Raw genomic sequence first — 17,566 nt, forward strand, 5'->3', positions numbered from 1 at the left:
TACACATTGTTTTGGGGGTTTCCACGACACCGCACCCCCCCCCGAGGTCCACAGAGCCGCTGAAAAGGCTCCGGACGTCCCTGTGTGAGCACGTAAACCTGCGACAACAATTCACCAAACTCGGACACGCACAGAATGTTTTCCTTGTGCTGATGAAGGAAAACGCCGGCATGTGAAAGGGCATTTCCCCTTCCAGGACCTGAAGCTCAGTATAGCATCACTGACAGCCAAACCCATCTGTTCTCTGATTGGATTGTTACATTTGTGACTGACATGACACTGGCCAATCAGCTGAAAGGAAGAAAAATTGGGTCAAAATTTGTACTTGTAAGTTGAAAGTCACACAGCCACAGTGTGCGAGTGCAGTTTTACACGTCGTTGTTTGCTTCGTGTCTGTAAGCAGACCTTAACAAAAACATTCTCACGAACAAATTCTCATCTAAAGATGCACAAGCATAAAACTTTCAGATATTTTGGTTTACAAGGTTACAAACTACTCACAAACTCACAACTACGCATTTGATTTACAAGTACAAAATATTTTAGTGCTGTCAGCGTTAATCTCGTTAAAATGGCATTAAAGCCATAACCGCATCAACGAGGCAAATCTCCGTTAGCAAGGATCGCCCCGTGCGTGGAATTGGGTGAAAGGAAGCTACTCTAGCTAATGACATCACGATGACATATTGAAAAAAAAAAAGAAAGTGACAGTATGTTGGACCTGGAGACAGCTCCTCAGTGATATTACCCTAAAAACATATTTAGAAGAATATCCTATGATTGTGGGGTGCAGACAGGTGGGTGTGGGTTCGCTGAGCTGCACAAAACGCAAAGCAGACAGCAGACCCCGAGCTGCTGCAGGGTTGGAGGTTTCGGGGGGGCTGACTATCTATCCACCCCCAGGACTGCATGCTGTGTGTCAAAGCTGGACCAGCTGTGCGTAGGTGCAGCTATCAGCCGCGCTCCCAGGACTTTTCCAGGCTCTTTTTAAATGTGCTAACAGAGTTAACAGTAACAGAAGGGCAACTGCATACATTACGATAACACCTTCAGCTAACAACAACATGCTGTCTCAACCTTAAACACATGCGTCTGTAACGTGCAACCATGCAAATCTTTTAGTGTAAACTTTAGCGTTTATGTTGAAATGGTTCATCCTTCTGTAGATGATAAATCATCTTCAACCTGTGTGGATTATTTAGGACCAATATTTAAATAGCTCTTGTGAAAAAAACAAAACATAGTCACCGCCAGGACAGCTTTTGATGAATCCCTGGTTAGACTCATTTGATCACATGGTCACGGTTGCTTGTTTTTAGCATTAGACGTCTGAGAGCTGCTTTAACAACACGGACAGTTGGTTGGTGTTGTTTCTCTGAGAGAATAAACAGAGTTTTAGACACTACTGAATAATATCACGAGAATGCACTAACAAAAGAAGAACGAGGATTAAACAAAGGATACTCATGTGTTATGTAGAAGTACTTCAGCTACTGATGACAAAGCCACATGTACAGTGGCTTGAGCGTGCCTGGAGCATCCATCAGCACCTATTCTTGAGGAGTTCCATGAACTCTCCAACATTCTGCTAAAATCCCCGTTATCCATTCGTTTTAAAAGCTTACAGGCAAATGCTCTCGTGTCTCTAATAAAGGGCAACCACAAAGGTTGGCTGTGTTCTTCATTAAACTGAGAGAGATGCCTTATCAGTTGTAAGTGTCTTTTTATTGCTTGTTAAACCTACTTATTGTTTGACTTACTCACGCAGGACGTGACTGTTCACTGTAAAAACATGCCATTGGAAAAACTCAACATAAATGTAATACCACCTTTGGCAAGGCTTTCTCTGCAGAGGACTTTTCAAGTTCAACCTTTGATCTTTGTCACAATAACACAACAGGCCAGTAAAATGCTACGTGCTCCAGCGTCTACAGGTTATGCCTGTCTGGGAATGCAGGCCGCGCAGGCATCGACAGCGCTGGAGTAGTTTAAATGGAGAGAACAGGGCTTACACCTCTTATCCTAGCAATGGGGTGCTGTCGTATAACAGCAGAATGAATGCGTTAATGTGTCTGGGTCCATTTGTGCTCTCAGGAGAATGCACAGGTTAGCACTAGTGCATGGAAGTGACTATGTAAGGATATGTCACATATGTGTGTGTGAGCCTGTATGCATTAAAGGAATGTCACTGTGAGACATGCGGAGTAAACGTGATAGCGTGCTAATACATGAAAGGTGTGCACAAACCCAGACACACTAAGACTGCTGGGAGAAAGCAGCATTACTCCTGGGAATTAAAGGCAGGAAAATCAGTGAGTAAAGAAAACGTTTTAATATGAGAAAGAAGAGGTCACATGATCAGCTCGTGAGGCACTTATTCGATCATCATCTACACGTCAGAATTATCAGTGCATCTGTGTATTGGGTCGCTATGACAGAAGAGGCTGGCTTCATGACACACTCTGTGTAATGAGCAGAACTGCACCATGACAAAGATCACACTTCTTTGTAGCTGTTTCAGAAACAACATTAGTACAACTACAGGTAAGTTCTGTAACAGCTTTGGCTGCGTGCTGGTCTGGAGTACTGAGCCGTGTGTTCTCACAATGCTACAATCTTCCCAGGAGTGGATGTACCAGCAAATTCATCATAAGGTCCACCTGATGTTCAGAGCAACATCTCAGACTCTACGGGCCTCAATTGGCATGTAAAATGTAAACGTTTCGCAGAGTGCACTAAGAACTGTCAGGAGACAGCACAGCAGCTCAGCTTAGGTTTGCAAACCTCGTGACTTCTGGAACAACGGCCTTTTGACAGATGCAAAGCACCACGTTTGACAAAAACCAAACTGTCAGCACGGTGGCAATGGGATAATGATTTGGGCTCGTTTAGCAGCCACTGGACCTAATAGAGAAAGCTTGGGCAAAATAGGGTCATACAAACTGGACAGTGATATCGAGCACATCAGCAAATCTACAACAGACTGGCTGAAAAATAAAGAATCAAGGTGCTTCATACAGAAAGTATTCTGCACAGAACCCCATGAAAACTTTATTTTGTCATATCTACAAATATTGACTGATCTGTTAATGGCTACATTATTATAACAACTTGTGTTTGTTTGAACTTTTCTGTCCCTTAAAGCAGCTGTTATGTGTCTGTGCTCGTTTAGCATGTTATGGGAGCTAGCTACATAGGCTCAGAGTCATTAGTGTCAATGTCCTCTTCCTCTCAACAGTGTAATGGGGTTAGCTCAGAGACCTTTAGAGCTCCCAGGGCTTCTCTGGGGGCTGCCTCTGTGGCTGAAAGAGAAGATAAGAAGAGGACGGAAACACAGTGCAGTACAAAAAAGATGGAAAGACAACGTGAAAGTCAGGTTTCAAAGTGATGATGAAAACAAGCAGACCGTTATGGATTCCAACAGATTCAGTCCACAGTAAACAGAACGTTTGACAGCCAGTCTTTTCAAACATAAAGGACATTTTTATGACTTCTGTCAGACTGCATCCAAAAGCATTGTGTCACATTGCTGTATAAAGCTGAGACTAATAAAAATGAACTAGCTCCTTCTGCTACAATGGAAGCTAGCAATGCTGGTATAAACATAAGTGATATAGATGGGTCTAACGTGACTACAGTTCTGACACTGGGGAAAACTACGCTAACAACTGTGTTCTTGTTGTGTAACTAAGGAGGCAAAAATGAAGGACAGTCACGGTGAGAAGCAGGAGTGTCAGCAGGCCACCTGGTCACGCAGCAGCGATCTGTCTGTGGAGCTCTGCGCATGTTGCAAATAAACAAAGGCTGTTGATGCACAGTGTGTCATTAGAAATGCAGCATCTTCATGCTTGGTCAGCTCCACGTCCCCCTTAACTAGCTTTAGCTTCCTCAATCCTCCCCCCGGTGTTATGTTCCTGTTTCCTGTCTGAAACATCGCTTTCAACATACTGTGAGTCGGCTTTTATTGTATTTATTCCATAAATTTGTCAGCCGAATGAATAAATAACACCATATAATTCAGTACAACCAAAAACCAAACCACAGCAAAACTGTACAAAAGAGCCAAACCTCCTCTCACACTAACACTGGCACAAAACTGTGAACTGGGAGCTTGGACAGCTCTTGGACCCACTTCTTCAACGCTAAAACCAAGAACACCCCCCAAAAATCAAACAAATAAAGAAAAATCAGCAAAATTGAAGACATGCCCTGAGAGCTGACAGAGGTGAAACTGACAGCTGAGGTGAAAAGCAAAGGTGAAAGGACCGAGGAAGCCTCAATCAGCCACACATCTTTCTACCCTGACAGAAAAGGTTAGTGAAAGCTTCATTGTGCTCTGACAGCAGGATCAGAAGGAGTCAAAGGGAGGAAAGTGGGAGGCAGGAGGGGAGGAAGGGACTCAAACTTAAAGGTCAACTTTATCTGCTAAGGACAGGCCAGACACGGCAACATCGCTTTGGGATTCTTTTTCATGGATCACCTAAAAGGGATGCTCTTATTTGGTGTGTGTTTGTGTGAGCGTGCACGTTCATGTCTGTGAGTTATCGTGTTCAAAGTGTTCAATACCAGAGGCAAAGAGAAAAAACTGAAGAGCAAAGAAGGAGATGCTTACAAACTAAACAGGCCCAACCTACACTGTGCTGCCAAAGCCACCCTTTCTTTACAAACAACTGCTTTACAGGTTTTGCACAGGCACTGTTAAAGGTGGATGACGCTGTGTCAGTGATAAACAGGTGGAGAGCTGCAGATGCTACATATACTGTTACATGTCTAACACTTTAAAAAATGATATTCTTTCTATCACATCACACTTCATGTTTTGCCTAATTATGTAAAAATGATTCACATTTTGGATTTTATAACATTAAAATCTTACAACATTTTTATAGCCTGAGTTCCTGCAGCCCTGAAGCACACGCCCCACAGCTTGTTGTTGGGATTCTACTTACCTGGAGGTCTTTAATGTTGGGGAAGGGAATTCCAACGGCGACTACTGCCCTGGCGTTGTCGTCCGTAAAATCAAGCCCTTCGCTCACTTTACCCCTACACACAGCAATCAGCAGTGCACCATCTGTATCAAACAAACACACGCCATGAGCCGTGAACATGACGTGGGAGAAGGCGTGTATGTGGTGCGCAACTATGTTCGAGTGGTACGACTCATTGAAATGGATGCCGGGCAGATCTAGCATCCATTTGAAGGATTCATTATCCAAGTTTTTGGATAGTAAAACAATTTCTGTCATTTACTTTTTTAGCCTCTAAACACAGATGTAACAAAGAAAGCAGAGAAATCCCCAACAATCATATGACCCCCTATGCCTCCCATCTACTTTTAAATACTCTAGGAACAACAAGTAGGCCTGCAGTGTGAGAGCGAAGTGCTCTAATGGGATGATATGGTACTACAAGGTCATTAAGACAACCTTAATGAGCTTATAGATCCTCGTATAAGAATAATATTAAATCACAGCCATTGACAAGCCCCTTTCCAAAGAAACAATCAGTGTTATTCACTTCACTTGTCATTGGCCAGTTTCTTATTAAGATTGCTTCTAACAGAGGTACACAAACTTTGTGACAATAACCTGCTGAATTCTGGATTATTCAGCTGTAAATGATGCACATTGAATCACTAGTAAACAGCAGCTGTTCCAGAGTCAGCATAACAATGTGTATCAGTCTCACCTTTTTCTTCACAGTATTTGATGGCACTGTAGTACGTGTGAAGCAGCTCATCAAAGTCTCCCTTGCCTCCACCACCACGGGGCTCTGTGATCACCGTTTTCTGTTGCTCTAGCTTGTCCCAGAGACCAGTTTTGGTCCATCGGTCTCTCAGTTTATCCAGCATCTGATTAGAAAACAGGAAATACATCACCACAGAGGATTTTAGCAAACAGAATGTCCATCCATCCATTTGCTTCCACTCATCCTTTTCAGGGTCGCAGCCTGGAGCCTATCCCAGCTGTCATGGGGCGAGAGGCAGGGTACACCCTGGACAGGTCGCCAGTCTGTCGCAGGGCCAACACACAGGGACAGACAACCATTCACTCACACCTGTAGGCAATTTGGATTGATCAATCAACCTATCGGCAGTTTCAGCTCCTTAATATGTGCCAGCCTCTTTTTAAAGTGACTCAATTGACTCAAAGCCTATTTCACAGGCATCCATCCATTTCTTCCGAACCACCTCACTGACTCCTTTCGATGTGGAGGAGCAGCGGCTCTGCTCTGAGCCCCTCCCGAATGGTTGAACTTCTCACCCTATCTTTAAGGGAGAGGCCAGCCACCCTTCGGAGGAAGCTCATTTCTGCCACTTGCATTTGCGATCTCGTTCTTTCGGTCACTACCCACAGCTTGTGGCCATAGGTGAGGGTAGGGACGTAGATCGGTAAATTGAGAGCTTCGCTTTTACACTCAGCTCTCTCGTCATCACAACAGACCGGTGCAGCGTCCGCATTACTGCAGCTGCAGCCCCAATCCGTCTGTCGATCTCCGGCTCCCTTCTCCCATCACTCGTGAACAAGACCCCGAGATACTTGAACTCCTCCACTTGGGGCAGGAACTCATCCCCAACCCGGAGTGGGCACTCCACCCTTTTCCGGCTGAGGACCATGGCCTCAGATTTGGAGGTGCTGATCCTCATTCCCGCTGCTTCACACTCGGCTGCGAACCGTTCCAAGGCGAGCTGGAGGCCATCACCTGATGAAGCCAACAGAACCACATCATCTGCGAAAAGCAGAGAAGAGATCCTGAGACCACCAAAGTAAAAGTCCTCCACCCCTTGGCTACACCAAGAAATTCTGTCCATAAAAATTATGAACAGAATCGGTGACAAAGGGCAGCCCTGGCGGAGCCCATCACCCACCAGGAACGAGTCCGATTTATTGCCGGCTATGCAACGGGGAATCGCACTCCTCAGCCTCCCTGGGAAAGTCTATGCCAGGGTGCTGGAGAGGAGAGTTCGTCCGTTAGTCGAACCTCGGATACAGGAGGAACAATGCGGTTTTCGTCCTGGTTGCAGAACACTGGACCAGCTCTTTATCCTCTCGAGGATACTCGAGGGTGCATGGGAGTTTGCCCAACCAGTCTACATGTGCTTTGTGGACTTGGAGAAGGCATTCGACCGTGTCGCTCGGGGGGGTCCTGTGGAGGGTGCTCTGGGAGTATGGGGTGCCTGGCCCATTGCTACGGGCCATTCAGTCCTTATACAACCGTATTTCACAGGCAGGTGTGGGCAATTCCTTCGTTATGTCATTATCAATTAAGCAGACAAAAAAGCCTGGAGTTGATCTGAGGTGTGGTGCTTGCATTTGGAAAATGTTACTGTGGACAGAAAACATGTGGTCAAAGGAGCGCTCCATGCAAGTGAAACAAGCCATCCTTATGCTGCGAAAATAGAAAACAAACATCCGAGAAAGTGGCACAATATTAGAAGTGGCAAAATCTTCAGTTTGGTACATCCTAAGAAAGAAAGAAAGTACTGGTGAACTCAGCAATGCAAAAACACCTGGAAGTCCACGGTACATAATAGCAGTGTATGATCGCAGAATCATTTCCATCTCTTCACAGCAGCCAGTTACAACACTGTCCAGGAGGTCAGTGCATCGATATTCAAGTCTACCATAAAGAGAAGACTGCGTGAAAGTAAATACTCAGGGTTCAGGCTGTTAGCCACTCATAATCCTCAAGAATAGAAAGGCTAGATTGGACTTGGCTAAAAAAAAGCATCTAAAAGACCAGCACAGTTCTGGAAAATCATTGTTGGACAGAGTAAACTAAGATCAACCTCTAACAGAATGATGGCAAGAAAAAAGTAAATGTACTGATTCTTTTATAGCGCTTTTCTACTCTCCTGGAGTACTCAAAGCGCTCTATACAACACGCCACATTCACCCCATACACACCCATTCACACAAGCACTATTATCTATACTGTGAGTGCTTTCTAACTATTATTCAAACGCATTCATACTCCGATGGATGCATCGGAGAGCAAGTTGGGGTAAGTATCTTGCCCAAGGATATTTGCCATGCAAACTGGGGGAGCCAGGGATCAAACCACCAACCTTCCGATCAGCAGCTGACCTGCTGGAAGAGGAATATCCTTGAATGGTCAAGTCAGTCCCTGATATTAGCCCAACTGAACCTGCATTATACTTGTTGAAGACTAAACTTTGGACAGACCGGCCTACAAAGCAACAGCAACTGAAAGCCGCTGCATCCAAAAGGAGGAAACCAGCATCTGGTGACGTCCACCAGTTCAAGACTTCAGGCTGTCACTGGCAGCAGACGGTCTTCAGCCAAGTATTAGAAATGAACATTTCCTTTTCAGTTTTAATTTGTCCAACTGCTTTAGTTCCTCTGTCTGTTCAACCCACTGAATTAAAGCTGAAAGTTGTTTCATTTAAATTTCATTGTGTGATGCACAGAACCAAAATTAGTCCAAATATTTATGGGCCTAACTGTATATCTGCAAATAAGTAACCCACCATCTTCAGACAGTGTCAATCTGTACCCTGTGCAAGGTACCACACTGTGAAATATTAATACACCTTCGAAGTCTAAAACAACCTTGCAACAAGAAAAGCAATTATGTTTGCTCCTGTGTCCTCACACTGCTTGGATTTCTTCTCTCGACTTTAACTTGGCAGAGAGCTGATGTATTCAAACCTCCTCTGCAATAAAAATCACTGTTGCTGTACTATTGTTAGCGCAAAAAGTCAGCAGCTCTCCGGGGAGGCACATTGATCTAAAAGCCCTCATCCAAGCCCCACTCGTGTTGGTCCTGTGCAGATTACATCCTTGAATAAGCATGGCTTCACAACCAGAAAGAGGCTTCACTGGCGTGGAAATGTGTTAGAAGGGTCAAATAAAAGTTCTTCTCATAGTCAGCAGAAAACTTCTTAATGGGTTAATAGTGTCAAACTGTCGATCGTAAGCTAGCTGCAGGTGAGACCTTCGGATGGGAGGAATGCAGAGGATATTTGCACACTTGTAAACCTATTGCGTTCACCTGTGTTGCAACCAAAACACCACAAACCAGCAGACCTCAAACAGCACAGAAGTTTACTTTTTGGGTTTTGTGCAGTACTGAGGAAAACAACAGAAGCAAACGGGACAGCAGGGGAGCACTGATATATTTTTGCAATCCAGTGTGACGGCCCCACACCGATCAAACGAAGCGTGGGAAAGATTTCATCAGGTTGGTGCCTACTAAAGCAAGCGAGGTCAGAATGTTTGCATCAATAAAACATGACTCACTCACTAAATATGCAGCATTACATCAACAAGGACCCCCCTTACGTGCATCTTCAACTCAGCAAACTGTTTGCCCTGCAATTGCTTTGCAGTGCAGTCTTAAGCGAGAGATGAATAATTCAGGTTATGTACTTTAGGCTGATCTACCACTAAACAAAACAGCCATTATCTGCCAGGCTGCGCTTGGAAAGGAGGTGATTCCACATGGAGATGAGTATGGAGACAAAATGTTCCTACTGATAAAACTGATGTGACGGAGTCTGACGGTGTTTTATACTCACTACACAAAAGGTCGGGGTTTGTATTTTTAGCAATGAATAACACAAAGGGCCTTTCAAAATAAAGGTTTGTGGTGAATACTTTAGTCGTGGATCAGTTTGGGCAATCTAACGTCTGTAATCTGATTGGTCTCTGTATTGATCACCTAAACATGATGACGATCGTCACAGTTCATCAGAAGATCATGGGGTTTTTAAAGGGATAATAGTCTCCTAATGCACAGACAGGAGGCCAGTCTCGACTACAAACTGATCGCCTGGGCAGAGAAATTAAACACAGAGGCCTTGGTAACCGCACTAGAATCACCATCTGGCAGTTAGATAAGCCCTTTTCCCACCTGATTGGCTGAGACATGGAAGTACAACATTGGTCCAATAGAGCAGCGGTCCCCAACCCCCGGGCCTCGGACCGGTACCGGTGCGTGAGTCGTTTGGTACCGGGCCGCGAGAGTTGAGGCTCAGGTGTGAAATGTCTGGTTTTCAGGGTTTTTATCGGTTCTCAGCGTTATTTTGTTATCGTTTTTATCGTTAACTCGGTGTTCCTGGGTCTTTTCACGTGTGTTATGAATAAATTTTCTTTTTTACGGTACCGGTACTAGTTTTATTTTGTTGTGTTTATCCGCGACACCTTAAAGGCCGGTCCGTGAAAATACTGTCGGGCATAAACCGGTCCGTGGCGCAAAAAAGGTTGGGGACCGCTGCAATAGAGGACTGCGGTGGCGTTTTTAAACCTGTCGACTGCAGCCCCAAAAGGATTTGCGTCCTCCTGTCATGTCGTTTTCGCGATTTCTTTTTACATTTTGGTAAAGATTGTACAGCATACATCATTAATGCGTTAAAAATAATGAAACGAAACAAGAATTGGGTGCTTGATATTTAATATAATTCTGCCTGAATACTTCACTCTTCTTGGCAGAATTAATACAGTTCATATAGACAGGTTGTTTTCCCGGCACAGATGGTCCATAGCGTCTGACCACAGCAGCAGACCTGACCCTGGCTTTCAAACCTTGTGTTACTCGTGTGTGGTTCCTCACATTTACAGAGTTGTTTGTATATAGTGTGTAAATTAGTTGACGTGTAAATAGACACTGAAACAGAAGGGCTGAGCTGATTTATTATCGTCTTGTACTGTTTCCTCCTGTTTAGGGAGTTAGGTGTAGCACGTGTCTTTTGTTTGGTTTTTGTTTCACATAGGGTTTTAGGTAGCACCTCCTTTCCTGACTTAGCTTGTTTTTGTTTGTTATTTTGTCCTTTGTTCACCCCAGGCTTCAGTTTTCAGTGTAGACACAAATAAACCACCGTTCACTTCAAAGGTTGGCTTCTGGGTATGGTTCACTTCCTTTCTAACCCTTATGTTATGTTCCTGTACCCCTAGACTGGGCCGTAACATATGGGATCATTTTCCTGTTGGATCACAAAATTGTGTCCAAGTTTCAACCATCTGGTGGTTGATCTGAGGTAAAGTTAAAGAATTTGGAGCTAGTCCTCCTTCATTGTGCTACTTTATGAAATGTGTTGGGGTGTCGAACTCCAGGCCTCGAGGGCCGGTGTCCTGCAGGTTTTAGATATCACCCTGGGTCAACACACCTGAATCAAATGATTAGTTTATTACCAGGCTTCTGGAGAACTTCATGACATGTTGAGGAGGTCATTTAGCCATTTAAATCAGCTGTGTTGGATCAAGGACACGTCTAAAACCTGCAGGACACCGGCCCTCGAGGCCTGGAGTTCGACACCTGTATGTTAGTCAGTCTATGACTGCTGTCAAACAAATCCTTTTATACTAGCAAACAAAAAATACCGGTTGCAGTTAATTATGTCCACTGGGAAGAAGTTAAAACGGCTTCGGCAAGTTACTGTAGAACCTGCAGCATTATTTTTAAAAGATTTAAGTGATTTTATGTATTTCTCACTCTGTGTGGATTAAACGAAATCTAAAATCAATTCAAACTTCTGCAACATCTGTCCTGTACAAACAGTCAGATTTACCAAAGTTGGAATCGCCAAATTACCACGACATTCACACAAGGACTGCGGATTTTTCTTATTTTTTAAACACAATCACATTTTATCAGCTTATATCCTTATACATGCTGTCTTTGTACTATTCCACTCTCTTCATTTACATTTACATTTCTCAAATTCTTTAGAATTGTGGAATAATTTGGAATTTAAACCACCCAGTGGGGGTGCCATAGGAATACTTGTCTGCATTTCTTTAACATATCTGTAAATGGGTTAGTATGGAATAAAATGTGTGATGCTATCAAGATGCATGGCTGCATGTGTGAAAGTGACCATTGTACAGTCAAACAAATCTTCAACACCTTCAACAAACACTTTCAACCAGGAGTGTGAGACACTCAACACAGAAACTGCAGCCACCAAAATGACAGACATGAGCAGCATCATGAATAATTCAGGGACATCATCTGAAGACCTGCTGTTTAGATGTCGGACCTTGGCTATAAAATGTTAATCTAACGAATAAAACAGAAAATTCTCCCATCCAGAATTTTATCATCAACTTAATTTAAGAAAAATAAAACAAGTGAGGCTTACCAATTCAACACCATGGAAACTATACTCGGTAAAACTGCTCATTTTTATATTTGTATAGGTATATATTGGTTAAAAAACCCTCTAATTATAATTATGTTTCACTGCACATCCAGGAGAAAAGCATTTATTGAACTTGCTTCTAAAAAGCAGCAAAGCTGTCATTTAACAGTGAATTTATCTGTGAACCACCATGTTTAGACTTCAGCAGGGATCTCACAGCAGCAACGTTATGATGCCCGTACAACATGAATGGGAATGAGCAGTATTTAGCACATAGGAGAGCACAACAGTGTTAATAATGCATTGCCCTTTCTAGGCATGGTAGGTGCAACGCTCAGCCTCTGCCGTTGACGCAGTAAAGTGGGCCAGATCCTTCTGCCAACTGGGACGGGGTGGTGAAACAACGCGGCGGAAGCAGTGAACTGTAGTCTTTCTCGCACTTTTACACTTCCCCTCTCTTTCTCCCCTTACTATCGCTCCATCTTTCACCTCCTCTGCATCTAGCCTCACTCTATCTCCTTTCCCAGATCCCCTGTGTCAGTGAGCTACGTGGCGACACATCAGAGCTCCTCTAGTGCCTGCTGAATTATGGAAAGGGATAGGAGGCAACGGCATTAATGAAACATGCTGCTAGGAGCCACATTTCGCAGTGGTGAGGGGAGACGTGTTGTTGCGGCTTAAATTATTCACCCTCAAAATATCACAGCAACCATCACGCCAAGACTGGTGGCGAGAAGCCACCTGCCACCTCTGAGATGCCGCTCTTCCCTCGTCGTCTGCCCGGCCACATCGGCGGTGACAACAGACGCTGCAAAAACGCTGCATGCTGCCCAAAGAGGAGGACGTCGTCTGCTACGACATCATCTAATTTTCATAAGAATAAATGTCAACTTAAGTGTTTTGAAGCATTATTCAGTTATCTTTCATTTCATTATAAAATGAGTTATGATCGTAATCTCCACTTCGATGCGGTGGATCCGCTCAAAACTCGAACCTTTACTTCATCAAATGCCTTCCAAGGTGATTATAAAATAAAGTCCAGATAATAAGAAGTATCCACCTGCACCAATCACAGCCTGCCAGGCTATCATCTCGTTCTCTTTATTGAATAAATCTGAAGATTTTTCTCCTCACAACTCCTGAGGTGTCTACCACAGTTTGGCCTAGTTTCATAGACCCATAAGAACTCTATGGGATTAAAACCAATGAATGCATTGGCAGATTATCATCTTAAAGTTCCAATCAAACAGCATCTTCAGGTCGTGTCATTGGACCACAAAAATATACAAAAAGCATTTTCTCCATCCAACAGCTTTACATTTGTTCCGAACTCTCGAAACTCTCATTTAAAACCAAAGTGAACGAGAGTTCTGCGAAACATTGTTACATGTTTGTGTCTCTGAGCCCAGCTTTTCTACTTTGTTCATATTTAAAGATGCGTTTAAATATGAACAAAGACATAAATGTTTAAAAACATATTTAAAAGGCATCACCACACAGATCACACGTTGTATTCAGACAGAAAGGAATAGCTACATTTTTACTGCACTGCTGGAATCACAATATAAGAGACGCTGTTAGAGTTTTCCTAATCATAAAAAGCTGTTGGGGGTTTTACACACACGTACTCACAGTGCATAAAGAAAGACGAGGCTGTGCAACATTTTTGCCATCTGGTAAGCAAAAATGTACTTCATGCTTGAGTAAATTAAACGTCTTAACCAAACCAAGCAAAACCAAAGATCTTATATGAAGGAAGGTCAAGGAAGGAATTTCGGGGGCACCAAAATTATTAGTTTATTTTATATGTAGGAAAAACCGTGACAGTGTGGAAGTAAAATGACACAACGCTGTGTGCATATACACATTAGATGTGTTAGAGACTCCCATCTTCGGTTTTGGAGTTAAACTGTTGGTTCGACAAAACAAGCAATTGGAAAAACTGTGACGGTCGTGCTCATTGTCCACAATGCAAAGCAGCACTGCCCTATATTTGTTTTTACATGATCTGCATATGTATACTTTATTTCATTTCATTTATTTCAGTCGCGGTGACACGAACAAATCTTTGCTACAGTAGATTAGGCAACAAAGAGATGACTCGCGCACCATTTAATATGTGCTTTTTAACTCTGAAAATATGAGCCTTCCCGAAAAGAAGCCCCAGCTTAGTCAGACAGCCGTAACGCTGAAGTTTCCACTGTAAAAACTCAAATAAAACATCATCTCGGCTCTAAAACAGCCAGGAGGGATATGCTACACTGACCCACGCTCCCTAAAACAGACAGCAGCAGCCCCACACGTGGAGCTGTGATTGGTGCTGCTGAGGACAGTGGTGTTGCTGGGTGTTTGCTCTGTAGTCCGCTTTGACTTTGATTTGACACAAACTCGGCAGAGCCGGCGCCGGCGCTGGGTGCGTCTTCGCGCAGACAGGGAGGCGACATCACCTAATGGCCCTTATCTCAGTCTCCTTTAAAAGCATCTTTTATTCCCCACCATCTTTTCACCTCAGCAAAGCTCTGCTTTTTTCTTTTAATAAACCATCAGTCTCCCACGGAGCATCGGTCTCTTCCCTTGGCGGCTGAGACCAGACGGCAAAGCCTGCTGTGGTTTTAATGGGCATTAACTGGGGGACAGTTGAAGCCTAAGTGTTAAAAAACCCACAGCCTCTAAGGGAAACTGTGATTATGGGCTTACATGTTTCTTTATAAAGCACATATTGCTAATGTCCGCTATAATTCCAAGTCATTTTTTTCTAGTAAAACACTTAAAACTGCACCAATGCAACCTGTGTACTGTTGACTCGTATGTGTTTATGTGTGTGAATGTGAGGGCAGCAGCGCCTCGAGGGACACTTCTTCGGCACACTCGCCTCACTGCTCTCTCCGTCTATCGCAGAAGCAGCTTTGCACGAGGGGTTGATAGGCATCACCTAGACACACTGAACAGGGATGTCTGAAGATGACCTTTCTGTTGACTATGCGCACATAAAACGTGCACATCGCAGGCCAGACGGGACTCAGCGGCACCAACGAGGCCTCCGCGGACTCCAATTAATACCCCAGCCCTTCATATCCCCTCATCTCCTCATCTTTAAGAGCTGACTGCAGATTAAATATTTATGCATCAGCACAGAGAGAGAGATAGAAGACTCCTACACGGCTATCAATAATAAAAAAACATCCCACAGCTCATAGTCGCTGCTCGGTTGGCATCAGAGGCTGACAAAAAGGAAGGTAAAACGAGAAAACAACAAGGCTCAGAGTCTTAGCTTTCCCTCACAGTTTGCAAGCTGGTGTCATCGGCTCTTTAAGAGTGCAACTGGATAGCGAGCCAACAAGGTCTGCAGAGAAATCAAATCAGCGATCACTGCGTGGGACATGCTGAAATTTAAGTCCAACATGGACCGCGCACACGTGCCAAAGGCAAAGCACAGCTGTGAAAGTCCTCTGTTTGACTCATCCCAGCAAAACAAGACATCAGTGACGGCTGGCTTTCACGACAGTACGCCTTTCCATTTCAAACAGGAAGTGAGTGGAGAAGATAACAGCACGAGTGGTGGCCCACAGATGAGTGGGACACTGGCTGAATAAGTAAGATTTAGGTTATAAAAGATAAAGCTGATGATGTATTCATCAAAATGATTGCGTGCGATTTGAGGCCAGCAAAAAGTTAACATAACGCGGTTTCTTTTTCTCTTTGCAGGTTGCACGCTAAAAAGCACAACATGCATCGTATCATTGCTCCAAATGTGTCTGACGTGACGGACAGTCAAGGATTTAAACATTTTCCTGCTGCGTGGACGAGCCTGCATGCTGACTCTGTGCTCACACAGAGACAACCATACAAGGATATCCGGTCTCAGTGACAAACAACATACAGAACCAAGAACAGAAAGTATCTCTTTGGCTTTAACCTTTAACACATAGGGATTGTGCACATGTTGTGCTGCATATTCACTTCTGACCTTTTAGCCAGATGTAACATGAACATGTACCACTGGAACGCTACATATGACTGAAAATAAGAAAAAAGCTCCACCTTGAGTGGTTCAGAGTGCCAAAAGATCAAATTGTTGGATGGGTGGACTTTTATTCGAAAATAAATATTTCAGGTTACTTAAAAACATTTAGAGTGACTTTTATAGGGTTTCCTGCAGTTACATGTAACACTTTGGTAGTGGACAAGCACACACGATGTCGTACGAAATCCACTCGGCTCTCTGTAAGCGATTGTGACAACTGAGCTACGGTGGACATGAATGATTCACAGCCAAAAATGAATGACAAACGTAGGGGGGACAAAGCCTCTATGAGCGCGCTCTCAGAAGCAGCATCATTAACTGAAAGAGAACACACTTCTGTGAGGATGACGCCATTTTTCCTTACAAGCTCCTCCATTGATCAGTGGAGATCTGTTGTAACATGCGATACGGCAGCATCTTCACAGTGGGAGTGGAAGGAATGCCGTCCCTTAAAGAGGTAACCTTTGTCTGTCACATGTTCTTATACATGCCAAAGCATTGCATGTTACCTAAATCTGTGGTCTCTAGCGCCTCCCAGTGTTAAGCTACAGCACTACGACTCATTTTCAGTGTAAACTTAACATCATGCAGAGGATGCCTCCACACAAAACAGATCGTTTGCTTGTAATTGAAAGTAAAAAGACGACAACAGTTTTATTTTCATTTATACTGCATTTGTTTGTGTTTTTAAGGGACTATGCCTTTGAGCTTAATAAATAATGTTTAATAGTAAGAAGAAATAAAAATGCCTACATTAAGTCATTTCTAGAATCTATTCTATTACGCACAGGAGCCAGAAGCACGACTGCAGATTATAACTGACAGAGTCGAGTCCTGAAGCACCAACAAAAAATGCTAACTGGTTACTTACCTATTGCAGCATAACTAAGTGAGGATTCAGGGTCACCTGATCTATGTGCTTTAGCAAAAAGGAAAGTTTTAAATATAATCTTAAAAGGTGGGGGCTGGTTCTGCACAAGAGGGGCGTGGAAGCTGAAGGCTCCGCCTCCCAATCTACTTTTAAATACAGTGGAACCCCGGGCTTACGAAGACCCCATTTAGTTACGAAGGCACCTAACGGCAATATTTCTGCCCCTGGTACGGCAAAATGCCCACGTAAGGTAAAGCCATACCTCCTGGCTAACGTCTTTGAGCGTGTTATTCACCTTTTCCTTACTTGCAGATACTGCATCAGGCCTCCATCCATCGTCTTCAGATGGTTCAAAATGCTGCTGCTCGCCTGCTAACTGGTACCAAACGGAGAGAGCGTATAACCCCAGTTTTAGCTTCTTTACACTGGCTTCCTGTCTCCTACAGGATCCAATTTAAACTTCTACTTTTTGTTTTTAAGTCACTTAATGCTCGAGCCCCTCCTTACCTGTCTGAGCTCCTCTCTGCCTATGCTAGCTCAAAACTAATGCTGTCCATCCCACGGACTA

General features: G+C 43.8%; 1 protein-coding gene across 1 annotated transcript in view; it reads right to left on the minus strand.

The window, feature by feature from the left end:
- brip1 (BRCA1 interacting helicase 1) overlaps positions 1-17,566 on the minus strand; it is a 39,548-nt gene that overhangs the window by 6,515 nt on the left and 15,467 nt on the right. The window contains exons 15-16 of the mRNA XM_005752013.1: positions 5,689-5,851; positions 4,950-5,071 (exon numbers count right to left, since the gene is read on the minus strand). Coding sequence (XP_005752070.1) covers positions 4,950-5,071; positions 5,689-5,851 — 285 coding nt within the window. The remainder of the gene's footprint in view (positions 1-4,949; positions 5,072-5,688; positions 5,852-17,566) is intronic.

This window comes from Pundamilia nyererei, unplaced genomic scaffold (genome assembly GCF_000239375.1).
Source record: "Pundamilia nyererei isolate P.nyererei 1_Seehausen unplaced genomic scaffold, PunNye1.0 scaffold00338, whole genome shotgun sequence".
NCBI lineage: Eukaryota > Metazoa > Chordata > Actinopteri > Cichliformes > Cichlidae > Pundamilia > Pundamilia nyererei.